The sequence below is a fragment of the Macaca nemestrina genome, chromosome 18 (assembly GCF_043159975.1).
Source record: "Macaca nemestrina isolate mMacNem1 chromosome 18, mMacNem.hap1, whole genome shotgun sequence".
Classification (NCBI taxonomy): domain Eukaryota; kingdom Metazoa; phylum Chordata; class Mammalia; order Primates; family Cercopithecidae; genus Macaca; species Macaca nemestrina.
In genome coordinates this window covers 19,019,845-19,035,490 of record NC_092142.1, presented here as the reverse complement: position 1 = coordinate 19,035,490, position 15,646 = coordinate 19,019,845, and the positions used below count along the sequence as shown (strand labels likewise).

Here is a 15,646-nt window from a genome sequence, read left to right as displayed (position 1 = left end):
CCAACATAGTGAGACACCGTCTCTACTAAAAATACAAAAAATAGCCAGGTGTGGTGGCACCCTGTTATTGTGTTACTGTCTTTTTAATTCTAGTCATGCTAGTGGATATGAAGTGGTATCTCATTGTGGTTTTGATTTGTTCCTTATGACTAGTGATGTTGAGCATCTTTTCGTGTTTATTGGCCATTGGTATATATTCTCTGGAGAGATGTCTACTCAAATCCTTTGCCAATTTTGTAAATGGGTCATTTGTACTTTTACTGTTGGGTTGTGAGAGTTCTTTATATATTATAAATATGAGACCTTTATCGAATGCCTGAACTTGCAAATATTTTTTCCTGTTCCGTGGGTTCTTGTTTCACTCACTTGATGATGTTCTTTGAAGCACAAAATGCGTTTTTAATTTGATGAAGTCCAATTTATCTATTTTGTTCCTTTTGTGGCTTTTGCTTTTTGTTATATAAACTGTTGCTTAATATAAGGTCATGAAAATTTACATCCATGTTTTCTTCTAATATTTTTATAGTTTTCACACTTTCATTTAGATATTTAAGTAATTTTGAGTTAATTTTTCATATAAGATATCAAGTAAGGGTCTAACTTCATTCTTTTGCATGTGAATATCCAGTTGTTCCAGTATCGTTTGTTGAAAGGACTATTCTTTCCCCCCATTAAATGGTCTTGGCACCCTTGTTGGAAATCAATTGACCATAAATGTAAGAGTTTATTTCTGGACTCTCAATTCTATTCCATTTATATACACATTTATCCTTATGCTAGTACTACTCAGTTTTGATTACTGCACTTTGTAGTAAGTTCTGAAATAGGGAAGGGTGAGTCCTCCAACTTGGTTCTTCTTTTTCAAGATTGTTTTGACTGTTTTGGGTCCCTTTGCATCTTCATACAAATTTTAGGACTGGTTTGTTAATTTCACAAAAAAAAAAAAAAAACAAAACCCAGCCGAGATTTCGATAGGCATTGTGTTGAATCTGTAGATCAATGTGGGGAGTACTGCCATCTTAACAATATCAAGTCTTCCAGTCAATGAACACAGGATGTCTTTCCATTTGATTAGGTTTTATTTAATATCTTTCAATGATGTTTTATAGTTTTCAGCATGCAAGCCTTGCACTTCTTTTGTTAAATTTATTCCTAATATTTTATTCTTTTAGATGCCATTGCAAATGGAATTATTTTCTTAATTTCATTTTCAGATTGTTCATTGCTAAGTGTATAGAAATTCAGTTGCTTTTTGTATACTGACCTTGTATCCTGCAACCTTGTTTATTAGTTCTAATAGGTTGTTTTTAGTGAATCTTTACAATTTTCTATATATAAGGTCTTGTCATCTATGACTGGAAATATATTTACTTTTTTGTTTCCAATCCAAATGCTTTTATTTATTTTTCTTGCCTAATTTTCCTGGCTAGAACCACCAGTACTATGTTAAATTGAAGTGGCAAGAGAGGACATTTTCCTCTTGTTCCTAATCTTGGGGGAAAATATCCAGTCTTTCACCATTAAATGTGATGTTAGCTTTGTGGTTTTCATAACTTTACCAGGTTGAGGAAATCCCCTTCTATTCCCAGTTTGTTAAGTGTTTTTGTCATGAAAACATTTTTATCAAATGCGTTTTCTATATCCATTGAGATGATCTCTGGTTTAAGTTCATTTTTAATTAAAGAAAATCATACTACATTCTCTTTATAAAAAAATGTGTTCAGTGTCGCCGGGTGCAGTGGCTCACGCCTGTAATCCCAGCACTTTGGGAGGCCGAGGCGGGTGGATCAGCTGAGGTCAGGAGTTTGAGACCAGCTTGGCCAACATGGTGAAACCCCCCGTCTCTACTAAAAATACAAAAGTTAGCTGAATGTGGTGGCATGCGCCTGTAATCCCACCGACTCGGGAGGCTGAGGCAGGACAATCGCTTGAACCTGGGAGGTGGAGGTTGCAGTGAGCTGAGATCATGCCACTGCACTCCAGCCTGGGTGACAAGAGCAAAATTCCGTCTCAAAAAAAAAAAAACAACAAAAACAAACAAAAAAGTTTTCAGTATACATAAGGCTCTTCCTAGTTCTTTCCCAACCACCCCAAGGTACTCGCTGTTGTCAGATTGCTGTTTCTTTTAGCTAATTTCCTATCCATGTGTGTGCATGTGCTCAAAATATACAATATGCTTTAACAAAAAATGGCATAATAGTGTCAAATTAAATTCGGCCTAAACCTGCCTCCATGGATCATGAACTGCAATCTATGAGTACATTCTTGTAACAAGTAGCTGAGTCTCAGCCAATCACAGCAGACAAGCTTCAGTCGATTGCAGGCTGCCAACTGATGAGACCAAGTCCATATAAGGCAATGCCAAGCTGTAACCAATCAAGCTGTTTCTGGATGTCATTTCCACTTTCTGTCTATAAATAAGGCCTGCCTAGGTTGCTGGGTAGAGCTCTCTGAACCTCTCTCCTGCTTCCGAGTGCTGCCCAATTCATGAATTGTTCTTTGCTCAAATAACTTCTGCGAAATTTGTCTAAAGTTTTTCTTTTAACAACGGATGTATGCTGTTTCCTCTCCCTGGAATGCCCTCTTGGTCCCAGCTGACATACCAGTGCCCACTTCCTCTTTAAGACTGAGGAAGTGCCTCTTTTCCGTGGTGCCTTCTAAGGTCATCCATACATCAGACATCTTTTCCTTCTAGTGATGGCTCAAAATTGTTCCCCCTTTTGTAGCCTCCTTTGGTTATGATTTTAACAGGGGAGGTGTTTAGATTTGAACAGCCTGAATTTTCATACAGTATACACTGATAGCCCCCAAACATCTTTTTAGCTATAAACACATTTATAGCTACTGTGTGATGATGGTGCTACAGCCACAGTTAAATTTTGAGCCACTTTGACATCGTTTTATATGGCAGCATTTGTTGGTATGATAAGTGGAATTCAGCTGCTTTGTTGGTATGATAAGTGGAATTACAGACTGCTTTTCATACTGTGTTCATATCAGTAAGAATGAATCCCAAAGCTCCTTGTGTGTGGGAGGATGAGGGTGGCTGGAATCTTACCATGGAAGAATCAGGGATGAACAGTTCCCCTTTTACTGTTATTACTGGTTACATACTGGGCTTCTGGGTATGAGTTCATTTGAAATAAACAGCACACACCTGTTTCAAGGACGGGCTTGAAAATGACTATTTTATTGCACTTAGCTCTTACCTTTTCTTTATTGAGACAGAGTCTCACTCTGTCACCAAGCCTGGAATGCAGTGGCACAATCTTGGCTGACTGCAACCTCCACCTCCTAGGTTGAAGCTATTCTCATGCTTCAGCCTCCCAAGTAGCTGGGATTACTGGCATGCGCCACCATGCCCAGCTAGTTTTTGTATTTTTAGTAGAGACAGGATTTCGCCATGTTGGCCAGGCTGGTTTCAAACTCCTGACCTCAAGTGATCCGCCTGCCTTGGCCTCCCAAAATGCTGGGATTACAGGTGTGAGCCACCACTCACAGTCTGCTCTTAACATTTCATAAAAGTAGAAAAGTAAAATTGCTGATTCTAGTGTAACAAGTATAAGTCTCACAAATCAAAGATGGAATTCCAATAGCATCTGAACAGCAGGAATATTTTGCCTTGGTTAGACATCCCTGGATGTAAGCTAACCTTCTGGTGTTCAATGAAGAAAAAAGACCACATTTATAAAATATGTATGAAATAGTGAAAACCTACATTATAAAAAACTATATCTAAATCACAGGGAATAATAGGGGTTTCTGTAACAGGGTTTTTTGTTTTGTTTTGTTTTTTTTTACTCTTTGGGCATAGACTGCTCCTTTAATGTGCAAATATGTTATTTAACTTTCACACTTCCCTTTAGCCCTGGTTTCTGGAATGTACCATGCACAAAAGGAGTGGAATAACTGGACAATATTGACTCATACAGTAAGCTCTTGTGTTCAGGGACAGTTCCACTAATGGGCATGTAGCAAATATTTGTTGATTAATTGTAGCTTGTTAGGATTAATCCAACTTCTTAATTGATAGCTGTTTGCTGGTGTGTTTATCAGAGTCTCTTTTTCCTACACCAGCTGTGTATGGAGTATGAAAAGCTTTTGGTCTCTATGGAAATCCACTGGGACCTTTCCCTCTGGCGGTGTTTGCCACGGCTGATGTTAAATGTAAGCTCATTCCACGATATATGATGCTCAGATTTGGGGTAAGTCATCTTGCTACCTAGAATGGGAGCTTTATTTAACACTGATACACTAATTGCCAAATAATTGGAGAGGTTGTATACTTTTTGGAATGAGATACACATGCTACTCTCATATGTATTTGGTGAGAACTTCTTACACTATATCCTTCCTGAAGGGCCACATGACAATATTATCAGGAGTTTTTTTTGTTTGTTTGTTTGGTTTTTTTTGAGACAGGGTCTTGCTTTGTCACCCAGGTTTGAGTACAGTGGCACAATCCTATCTCACTGCAGCCTTGACCCCTTTGGCTCAAGTGACCCTCCTGCCTCAGCCTCCCAAGTAGCTGGGATTACAGATGCCCACCACTGCACCTGGCTCATTTTTGTATTTTTTTGCAGAGACAGGGTCTCACTATGTTGCCCAGGCTGGTCTCTAACTCCTGCCTCAAGAGATCCTCCTTCCTTGTCCCTCCAAAGTGTTGAGATTACAGGCATGAGTCATCCTGCCCAGCCAGGATCAGGAGCTTCAAAAAAAGCTTACCTTTTCATCTAGAAATTCCACTTCTAGGGTTTTCCTATATAAATGACCAGATGAACGTGCAAAAATGACTGAACGAAGGTGTCTATTATAGCATTTATTACAATAATAAAAAATATTGTAAATAACCTCAAAGTCTCAAATAGAAAAATGGTTAAAAAATACAGGTTATAAAGGCAAAGGCTATTTTCTATGTTAAGTGTTTATATGTCACTATGTGAATTCAGATTTTTAAAGTTTGAAGTTTTATACCAAAATGTTAACAATAATTATCTTTTGGTGACGGAGCTATCAGTGACTCAAAAAATTTTTATTTCTTTTATCCGACTTACCTGAATTTTCTAATTTGTTTTCTAAAATGACAATGTAGTTTTCTCTGTATATATCAATACAGGCCAGTCAACCCAACTTTAAAAGGTGAAGAGAGTACTTTCAATAACTACAAAATAAGTTTTGGTAAAAATTACTTGTTTTTTTTTTTTTTTTTTTTTTTGGAAACAGGGTGTATCTCTGTCTCCCAGGCTGGAGTGCAATGGCACAATCTCCACTTACTGAAACCTCTGCCTCCTGGGCTCAAGCCATCCTCCCACCTCAGCCTCCCAAGAGCAGCTAGACTACAGATGTGCACCACACAGGCTAAGTTTTGTATTTTTTTTCTTTCTTTTTTTTTTTCTTTTTGGCAGATATGAGGTTTCGTCATGTTGCCCAGGATGGTCTTGAACTCCTGGGTTCAAGTGATCCTCCCACGTTGGCCTCCCCAAAGTTCTGGGATTACAGCCATGAGCTACTATGCCCAGCCAGTTTCGGTCAAAATTCTAAATCACTCTTTAAGACCCATTTACAGAGAATCCTATTTCTGAGGTCTGGATGTTAGCTATAATATCCTGTTCCTAACTCATCTAAGGTTTCCCCTGGACCCTCCTCCTCACAAAAGTTCCCTGTTAAATCAAATACCACAGTTGCATATGATTCTTACCAAATAGGCTCTCCAGAAGGATTGAATGTAGAGGGCCGCTTCCTCTTCTGTCAGCAGGAGGGAGAGTGGGATTGGCGGCCGTGGGCTGAAAAGCAATAAAATGGTCATATGCCCATGAGAATCCAGTCCTTCAGCCTTGGCATTGTCTTTGACAACATAATGACCTCTCTGATTAAGTGCTTCATCCATCCCCTTTCTTAGCAGGCAACAGTGTCATTTTAGATAGAAAAGTGTATGCTTGAGCTGGCATTTATTATTTTAAAATCTGGGAAGGATTAAAAAAAAAAACAAAAAACAGTGTAATCTTAAATCATTGTTAGCCTATTCTTCTTTTGAAGGACTCAGGCTGCTATACTTGCATTTTAGTCCTGAAGTTGCAACATACATGTTACTGACATGAGACTGTTTGGATACAATGCAAGAGACAGAGGAGCAGCTGCCTTTATGTACTGCAGTATGACCGAGACATAATAAAGAGCTCTTTCTCCAACTTTCCATTGAAATTAAGGACTACAGTTCATCTCTTTCCTGAAAGGAACACTGGAATTTATCTCTGATTAGTGTGCATTCCAGGTTAATGTGGCTTAAATTCAAGCACATTTTTAAGTTCTGTAACAACAGAAACATCAGGGGTTTGGTGTAGGTCTTGCTGCTCACCACACAGAATGCCAATCACTGAGCTGATGAGTATTACCAGGGAAGAAGACTCTAATCTTAATCGAGTGCTACAGTCAGGAGGAGATGGGATCAATCCTAAATCCACCTCCCAAATGGACAAAAACTAGGGGTTTATACAGCAGGGAAGAAATGTGACAATGTGTAAGGAAACAAGAACTACAGAGGAGCTAGGAAGCAATCATGATGAATGAGGGCTCTGGCATCTCATTGTCTAGATGTGGTGATCTGATGAGTTTCAGTTCTTTGATACCGCCTTTTTTTTTTTTTTTTTGAGAGGCCTGGGGGTCCTTCCCTGAGGAAGGAACTCAGATAAATTAAGTTTTAAGCTTTAAGACCGGAGGGGTCAATTTCTATGTTTATCCAAAAACAACAACAACAACAACAAAAAAAACTATGGGACGACTGGGTTGGTTTCACTGCTTCATCTTAATAAGAAATAAAATATCTCAAGTGCTGGATCAGTTGATAGTGTCTGCTCTTGTGGGATTTTTCATATTATAGGATTTTTTAAAAAAATCAAAGATACCACATTAAAAAATTAAGACTACTCATTTTTTCCCCCTAAAAGTTTAACAGAGGCACTAACAGATGACAAGGACTTACAAATCTGTCTTAATTCAGGTTCTTTATGTTTCCCCCAAAGCAAAACATAGCTGCCTCTGAAAAGTAAAGGCCAAGACAGTTCAGATATAAAAGAAAGAAACCCTCAAAGGACGTGGATCACATGGAGGCTGCTTCCAGTATAGCATCCCCAGAAATGACTTTGCAAGTAAGGGACTCTCAAGTGCCCTGGCCTCAAAACTATCCCAAATAACAGCTAGAGCTTACAGTAACTCATGGCACAGACAGGTTGACTAACCTACCCAAGGTCACACAGCTTGTAGGTGCCTAGTCAGGATCTGGGCCCAGACCTCTACAATCCCAAAGCCCAAGCATCCCTTACCATGGAGTGCTGACACATCAGGCCTCAACTGGGCAAACAAATGCAGATGCCTGGCCTGCCACAGACTGCAAAGCTAACTGGCAACAGTGCATGATTCTCCAGGACCCAAGGGTTTTATTTCCCTCCAAAAACTCTGACTTAAAAAAAGAAAAAGAAAAGCTTGATGTAGTATATTTGTTTGAGTGAATGAATGCTCTTTTGAATTATTCCAGAACCAAAGAAATCAAAGCCACAAAGAACATAGAAGTTATCAGCACTATTTCTAGTGAGTGCAGAGCTGTTGCCAGGCTCTGGTTTTCTGGCTGGACAGGTCCTTTTTAAGAGACCAAGTAAAGGTGATTCTTCCATTTCTTCCTCCCTCCCTCTCTGCCTCCCTCCCTGCCTCCCTCCCTCCCTTCCTTCCTCTTTCTTTCTCTCTCTTTCTTTCTTCTTTTCTCCCTTCCTTCCTCTCTCTCTCTCTCTCTCTTTCTTTCTTTCTTTCTTTCTGATGAAGTTTTACTCTGTCCCCCAGGCTAGAGTACAGTGGCATGATCTTGGCTCACTGCAACCTCTGCCTCCTGGGTTCAAGCAATCCTCCTGCCTCAGTATCCTGAATAGTGGGACTACAGGAGCTCGCCACAATACCCGGTTGATTTTTGTATTTTTGGGTAGAGATAGGGTTTCACTGTGTTGGCCAGGTTGGTCTCGAACTCCTGACCTCAGGTGATCTGCCCACCTCTGCCTCCCAAAGTGCTGGGATTACAGGCATGAGCCATCATGCGCAGTCTCTTTTACATTTCTTAAGTAAATTTTCTTAAAATTGTACAGACAGCGTCTTGCTATGTGGTCTCCAACTCTTGGCCTCAAGCAATCCTCCCACCTCGGCCTCCCAAAGCACTGGGATTACAGGCATGAGCCACCAGCCCAGCCTGGGCTCCCTCTTTTCCACATTAAATGTCTCTCCTCATCCAATGTCCTGATTCTCTATATCTCAGTTCTGTGACACCAACAAATCACATCCCTGAAGTAATTTCCCTTCACTAGTTAAAATTCAACAGCTTCTAGAAAGACCCTGGTGTTTATAAGGAGACCTTGGTGTGTTGGCAGTGAATTCATGGGAATGATGCTCTAATGCATTCTCACTGGCTGATATTTACTGAGAACTTTCTGGATCCCCTCCCAGCAGCCTTGCTCCTCATGCTCCAGCCCTGCGGGCGTCACTGGTGGAGGGTCGTGACTGCAAGTTGTCCAGGTCCTTGGCGTTTTGAACAAAGAATTGTACAAAATGCCCAAGAAAGCAAAGAAAGAATGAAGCAACAAAACAACGAAAGCAGGGATTTATTGAAAATGAAAGTACGAAAGTACAAAAGTACACTCCACAGTGTGGGAGCGGGCCCAAACAGCGGCTCAAGGGCCCGGATACATAATTTCTTGGGTCCAAATACCCCCTAGAAGTTTCCCATTGGCCACTTCATGCTCACCTCATGTAAATGAAGTAAGTGGTAGCCAGCAATCAGTCTGATTGGTTGTAAAAAGCGGCCAACCAGAGGTTGAAGCGAAGTAACAAAATTATACTTCTATGCAAACAAAGACTCGGCCCGCAATCAGTCTGACTGGTTGTGGACAGCCAATTTCCCATCTGCTGCGCAGAAAATTTTGGGAGTTGAAAAGCGAGGAGCCTCTGGTCCTTTTGCTACTTAGGCATGGAAAGTTAGGGTTTTCCTTTCAATTTAGTCCTAGGATGTGAGACAGCCTTAGGTTCCCTGCCTCCAGGCCCTATTCTCCTGCCTCATTGGCCCTTGGCAGCTCCTCAAGTGTGTGGTGCTTCTCCCACCTCAGGGCCTTTGCTAAGCTGCTTTCCTCTGCCTCCAGTATCCCCCTACTCCTAGCCAGAAGCACCCTGTACAGAGGTCCTCGTTGTTCTCTGCTCAAGGGCAGCCAGCTGATCGGCCAGAGGGTGCTAAAACCCAGCACATGCTCTGCTCCTGGCTGTGTGGCCACATCTGCCCTAAGGTGAGGATACCTTTTCCTAATTTGCTCAAATGCACCTTGGGGCTGGTGCGAGGCCTGACACCTCTTTTTCTTGGTTCTCTCTTATTCCTGCTTCTGATCTCCATTCAAATGTTATTGAGGCAGGGCGCTGTGGCTCATGGGCCTGTAATCCCAGCACTTTGGAAGGCCAAGGACGGTGGATCACCTGAGGTCAGGAGTTCGAGACCAGTCCGGCCAACATGGTGAAACCCCATCTCTACTAAAAGTACAAAACTTAGCCAGCTGTGGTGGTGTGTGCCTTTAATCCCAGCTACTCGGGAAGGTGAGGCAAGACAATCGTTTGAACCTGGGAGGCAGAGGTTGCAGTGAGCCAAGATCGTGCCACTACACTCCAGCCTGGGCAACACAGCAAGACTCCATCTCAAAAACAAAAAAAAGTAATTGAAAAATGTCCTTTGATTACATCAGGGCCCAAGGAAGCTTCCTGTAATTTTCCTTCCTGGTCCTTGGCCTAATTTGGAGATAGAAGTTCTTGTAATTACCTAATCAATGCTTGAATCTTCTATTGGTCTGAAAGCTCCACAAGGGTAGACATGGGTCCTGTGTTTGCTCCTCTTGGTGTCCCCGGCATGTAGGACAATGTCTGGCACATAGTAGGCACACTCAACAAATACTTGTGGAATGAGTAGTTGCCTCTGTGCCCAGCTGTGTGTTAAGCACTTTCTACACGTGATTTTGTTAAATCCACATAACATGAAGAATGAGTTGTTATCCTTTGTTTAGAGTTGAAACAACTGAGGCATAGAGGGGTAAAGGGACTCTGTGTTCAAGGTCATTGAGCGTTTCCAGCTGAGAATGCAAACTGCCCAGGAAACAGTGGCCCAGAGAGAAGACAGGGCCAGCTCACAAGGTCAGTAGCATAGAAGTCAGGGTCTAGCAGCTGCTGAGTGTTAAGGAGAAGGAAACACAATCACTTGCTTCAAAGAAAAAAAAAATGGGGGCAGGGAGGGTGGAGAATCATAGAAAACGCCCTCTTTGTTGAACTTTACAGTAATAACTTGGCAGATATTCATTTATCTGAACCTCCACAGGGAAATCCTATGTCAGGAAGGCTAAACAGAGTAGAATTTGTCACTTGTATTGGAGGGGAGATTTGATAGTGCCTTTCTGTTCAGCAGCAATTTTCCTGCTTTAAGTATGTTTTTCACAACTGATGTCATGAAATCCTCAAAGTAACAGTATTCCTGTTTCGGAATAGCAGCAGGAAAACAGAACTGCAAATCTCAGAACACAACGGGTGAGCCCAAACAAAGGGCTTTCACCAGTAATGAAACCCTGAACTACTTTGCATCACAACGACATCTCCAAAAAGCAAAATGAGATTTCTAATAGGCCTTTAAGCAGTAATAAGAGGCCACCTTTAGTGACATCCCTGCTTTCATAGCTAGATAATGGGGCGCTGTCTAGCTCCCAAACCAAGAATAAGTATGAGAAAGCCATGGTAAATCAGGCCAAATAAAAAGGACTTACTCTTCGAAGAGTAGTCCTGGGAATTATCAATCATTTCGGCGGGCCAGCTTGAAGGGAGAGAAGCCACGCCAGGCCCTTTCCTCTCTCTTGGAATCAGTGCAACTGGCTTAAAGTCAAATAAAAATAAAGAGGCGACTGCTCATCACCAGGGAACTAGGGAGGGGAGAGATGAACACGTCAATCACAGGAGGAGGCAGCTGAGGCCTTAAAGTGCTTAAATCAGACATCCCCAAAGCAGACGTTTTTGCATGTTCAGACGGGCACGACAGGACTGCTGGGTATGTTTCCAAGGAGAATTGTTTTACTAGTAATGCTCATTTGTCATGTCCTCCTCCTTTTTTCCTCAAATGTGAATACATTTGAACCGTAAGAATCAATGCTGGCCAGGCGCGGTGGCTCCCGCCTGTAATCCCACCCAGTACTTTGGGAGGCTGAGGTGGGTGGATCACCTGAGGTCAGGAGTTCCAGACCAGCCTGGCCAACATGGTGAAACTCCGTCTCTACTAAAAACACAAAAATCAGCCGGGCATGGTGGCGGGCGCCTGTAACCCCAGCTACTCAGGAGGCTGAGGCAGGAGAATTGCTTGAACCCAGGAGGTGGAGGTTGCAGTGAGCCAAGATCGCACCACTGCACTCCAGTCTGTGTGAAACAGTGAGACTCTGTCTCACACACACACACACAAAAGAATAAATGCTATAATTCCGAGAAGGAATAAAAATTTATTTTTCTGATTGTGTTGTGTATATATAAATGTATGTGCACATGTGTGCGCGTATACATGCTTCTTTCCCCTTTTTCAGATGCAAAGTAAAAGCTCTGCAGGACATGAAGATACAGCATGCTAACAAAATACATAATAAGAAAATCTGAGACATTAGTCTTCATCAATTTCTTCATCCAGTTCAAAGACAATTAAAGAGGTGCCATCAAAAATCACATTTAATCAGAATAAAGAAGAAAGGAAGAAAGCTTGCTTGAGATTGAAAATGAAATTTTGGAATCAAAATTCTATCCACTTTTCTTTCTCTCTTTCTCTTTTCTTTTTTTGACAGGGTCTTGCTCTGTCACCCAGGCTGCAGTGTAGTGGCATGATCATAGCTCACTGCAGCCTCAAATTCCTAGGCTCAAGCCATCCTCCCACCTCAGCCTCCTAAACAGCAGAGATTACAAATACTCACCACCATTCCCAGCTAATTTTTTTTTTTTTTTGTATTTTTGTAGAGACAGTGTCTCACTGTGTTGTCCAGGTTGGTCTCGAACTCCTGGGCTCAAGTGATCCTCCCACCTTGGCCTCCCAAAGTGCTGGATTACAGGCAAGATCCACTGTGCCCGTGCTCTCCATTTTTCTTTTCTCTCTTTTTTTTTTTTTTTTTGAGACGGAGTCTCTGTTGCCCAGGCTGGAGTGCAATGGTACGATCTCAGCTCACTGCAACCTCCGCCTCCCAGGTTCAAGCGATTCTCCTGCCTCAGCCTCCTGAGTAGCTGGGATTCTAGGCATGCACCACCATGCCCAGCTAATTTTTGTATTTTTAGTAGAGATGGGGTTTCACCATGTTGGTGAGGCTGGTCTCGAACTGCTGACTTCGTGATCTGCCCACCTCAGCGTCCCAAAGTGCTGGGATTACAGGCGTGAGCCACCGCGTCCGGTCTTCCACTTTTCATTAACTTAGAGATTAAGTTTTTTTTTTTTTTTTTTTTTTTTTTTTTGAGACGGAGTCTCACGCTGTTGCCCAGGCTGGAGTGCAGTGGCGCGATCTCGGCTCACTGCAAGCTCCGCCTCCCGGGTTCCCGCCATTCTCCTGCCTCAGCCTCCTGAGTAGCTGGGACTACAGGCGCCCGCCACCGCGCCCGGCTAATTTTTTGTATTTTTAGTAGAGACGGGGTTTCACTGTGGTCTCGATCTCCTGACCTTGTGATCTGCCCGCCTCGGCCTCCCAAAGTGCTGGGATTACAGGCTTGAGCCACCACGCCCGGCCAGAGATTAAGTTTTTTTCTTGGAACATGAAAGCACAACCCAGATGTAAAGCCATTTACAAAGATGGCACATGCTCTAAATCAATCATCATGAAGTTTTGCAATTCACTAGTATTTGATAATGGCCACTTGTCACAGTCAGCAAGAGACCTTACCCAGTCCTCGCCTTCCATCCTAACTGGCTTACCAAATGCCCTATATTGAGGCATCACATTTTTTTTTTTTTTTTTTTGACGGAGTCTTGCTCTGTTGCCCAGGCTGGAGTGCAGTGGCACGATCTCGGCTCACTGCATCCTCCACTGCCCAGGTTCAAGTAATTCTCCTTCCTCAGCCTCCCGAGTAGCTGGGATTACAGGCACCTGCCACCACACCCGGCTAATTTTTGTATTTTTAGTAGAGATGGGGTTTCACCATACTGGCCAGGCTGGTTTCAAATTCCTGACCTCAAGTGATCCACCCACCTCAGCTTCCCAAGGTGCGGGGATTACAGGCGTGAGCCACCAGACCTGGCCAAGGCATCACATTCTTGACTTATAAACTTAAAATATTTCTAAAAAGTACAACAGAGGTTATCTGGAATGGTACTCCCCGACCATATGGTGACTAGCCGTTAGGACGGAATCTCATAGGATTCTTTCAATTCCAGCCTTCTGTGAACACACAAATAGCTCCAAAACCTGTGGAACATTACTCTCTGTAGCCTTAAAGCATATTTAGAAATCATGGTTACCAGGATATGATGTTGCTTTGGCCCCTTCACTAATCTCCACCCTGGGAGATCAACAAGCGGTTATTACCCCAGCATCAGGCTGAATCATCCTCCTACTTACACACGGAGCTGAGTCCCATTTTACCAACTCCATCACTGAAGCTGCATACGTGTCCAGATAACAGAACTTACCAAGCAGCAAAGTGCAAGACCACGTGCTCCCATGTGGGTTTCAGATATAACCATTTTTTTAAAAAACCAAGGCTGTGATACTTGGTATTTCTTGATAAAATATGCCCAGATTATGGTGTTATTTAACATCTTTGTAACTGATTACACATTTTCTCTAGTGTGACTAAATGAAAAGTTTAAGGAGACCCACCTACTCCCCGGTCTCCCTCCCCTGGATTTAAAGTGTGGGCCCAGGCATGGGGGATGTTCAGAAGGGCAGACCACCTCCCTCCCCACCCTTTTCAAACCTCTCACAGGGGATCTTCACCTTTTCTGTGTCACGGATCCCTTTCCACTTTGGCGGTTTGGATTCCTTCTCACAATAATGTTTTTAACAACATAAAAGTAAATACATAGGATTACGGCAAACCAATTATATTGAAATAAAGGTATAAAAATATTAAAATAAGAGCTGGTGATACAGTAATATATGTGCTTCTAAATTATGCAGTAAATAACAAGAGCTAATAGCAGGCCAGTTAACTACTGTAATTTGAAAGGTGTGACAAGTGTAAATGGTATTTCTTGATTTCTGCAACAACTGTAATGTGACATGAGAATGTCTGTGGTTGCTGTCAGGGACAAACTCACAGATACTATGGAAACTACTGAGGTTTGTTGCCCACATTCATATTTAAAGGAGACGCTGGATTTAAGTGAGAGATTAGTGAAAATAAAGAGAGAATTTATTGCCCCTTCCAAGTTCTGGGACCCCTGAATCATAGACAGTTAGTTGTGGCTGGAGCTGGGGAAGGATGGGTTTTATATCCAGTCGGAGACTGAAGACTAAGGATTTAAAAATAAACAGGATGGGGCAGGTGCAGTGGCTCATGCCTATAATCCCAGCACTTAGAGATGCCAAGGAGGGAGGATGGCTTGAGGTAAGAAGTTCAAGACCAGCCAGGGCAATCCTGTCTCTATAAAAAACATAATAAATTTTTGGCCAGGCACAGTGGCTCACGCTTGTAATCCCAACACTTTGGAAGGCGGAAGCGGGCAGATCACTTGAGGTCAGGAGTTCGAGACCAGCCTGGCCAACATAGTGAAACCTTATCTCTACTAAAAATACAAAAATTAGCCAGGTGAGGTGGCGCATGCCTATAGTCCCAGCTACTTAGGAGACTGAGGCAGAAGAATCACGTGAACCTGGGAGGCAGAGGTTGCTGCGAGCCGAGAGCGCACCACTGCACTCCAGCCTGGATGACAAAGCAAGACTCCACCTCAAATAAATAAATAAATAAATAAAATTTTAAAAAATACTTGTGATTTTAAAAAATAACCAAGAGGCCGGGCGCGGTGGCTCACACCTGTAATCCCAGCACTTTGGGATGCTGAGGCAGGCGGATCACAAGGTCAGGAGATCGAGACCATCCTGGCTAACACGGTGAAACCCCGTCTCTACTAAAAATACAAAAAATCAGCCGGGCATGGTGGTGTGCGCCTGTAGTCCCAACTACTTGGAGGCTGAGGCAGGAGAATGGCGTGAACCTGGGAGGCGGAGCTTGCAGTGAGCCAAGATCGCGCCACTGCACTCCAGCCTGGGCGACAAAGCGAGACTCCATCAAAAAAACCAAAAAAACAAAAAAACAAAACAAAACAAAAAACAAAACCAAGATAAATCCTAATGGTGAAATGAGACGATCTAAAAAGAGAGAGTGACCAGAAAGTTATGAAATTTGGCCCAAAATTATTAAAGAGCTGCTATCCAGATGGCAGACGGAGTCAATGTAATATAGTGTGGTGGTTAGTGGGAAAAAAGAAAAAACTTTTCATATTTTTATTCCCAATAATTTGTGATTTTTCAGTATACCCATTAAATTTTCAAAAGAGAACTGTTATTTCCCCACTCTGTTTCAGTAAAGGGATCCCATTCAGCCAGTTGCTCAGGCCTGAAATCTCTGTTGCATTCTT

At 42.5% G+C, this 15,646-nt stretch overlaps 1 protein-coding gene across 6 annotated transcripts in view; it reads right to left on the bottom strand.

The window, feature by feature from the left end:
• The window catches only part of LOC105484976 (IQ motif containing K), a 138,980-nt gene that overhangs the window by 62,713 nt on the left and 60,621 nt on the right, over nucleotides 1-15,646 (bottom strand). For 3 of the 6 annotated variants that reach the window (XM_071084200.1, XM_011747089.3, XM_011747088.2), the window contains one exon: nucleotides 5,699-5,783. The exons of the other annotated variants lie outside the window; for them this stretch is intronic. In XM_071084200.1, coding sequence (XP_070940301.1) covers nucleotides 5,699-5,783 — 85 coding nt within the window. The remainder of the gene's footprint in view (nucleotides 1-5,698; nucleotides 5,784-15,646) is intronic. 6 annotated transcript variants of the gene reach the window in all.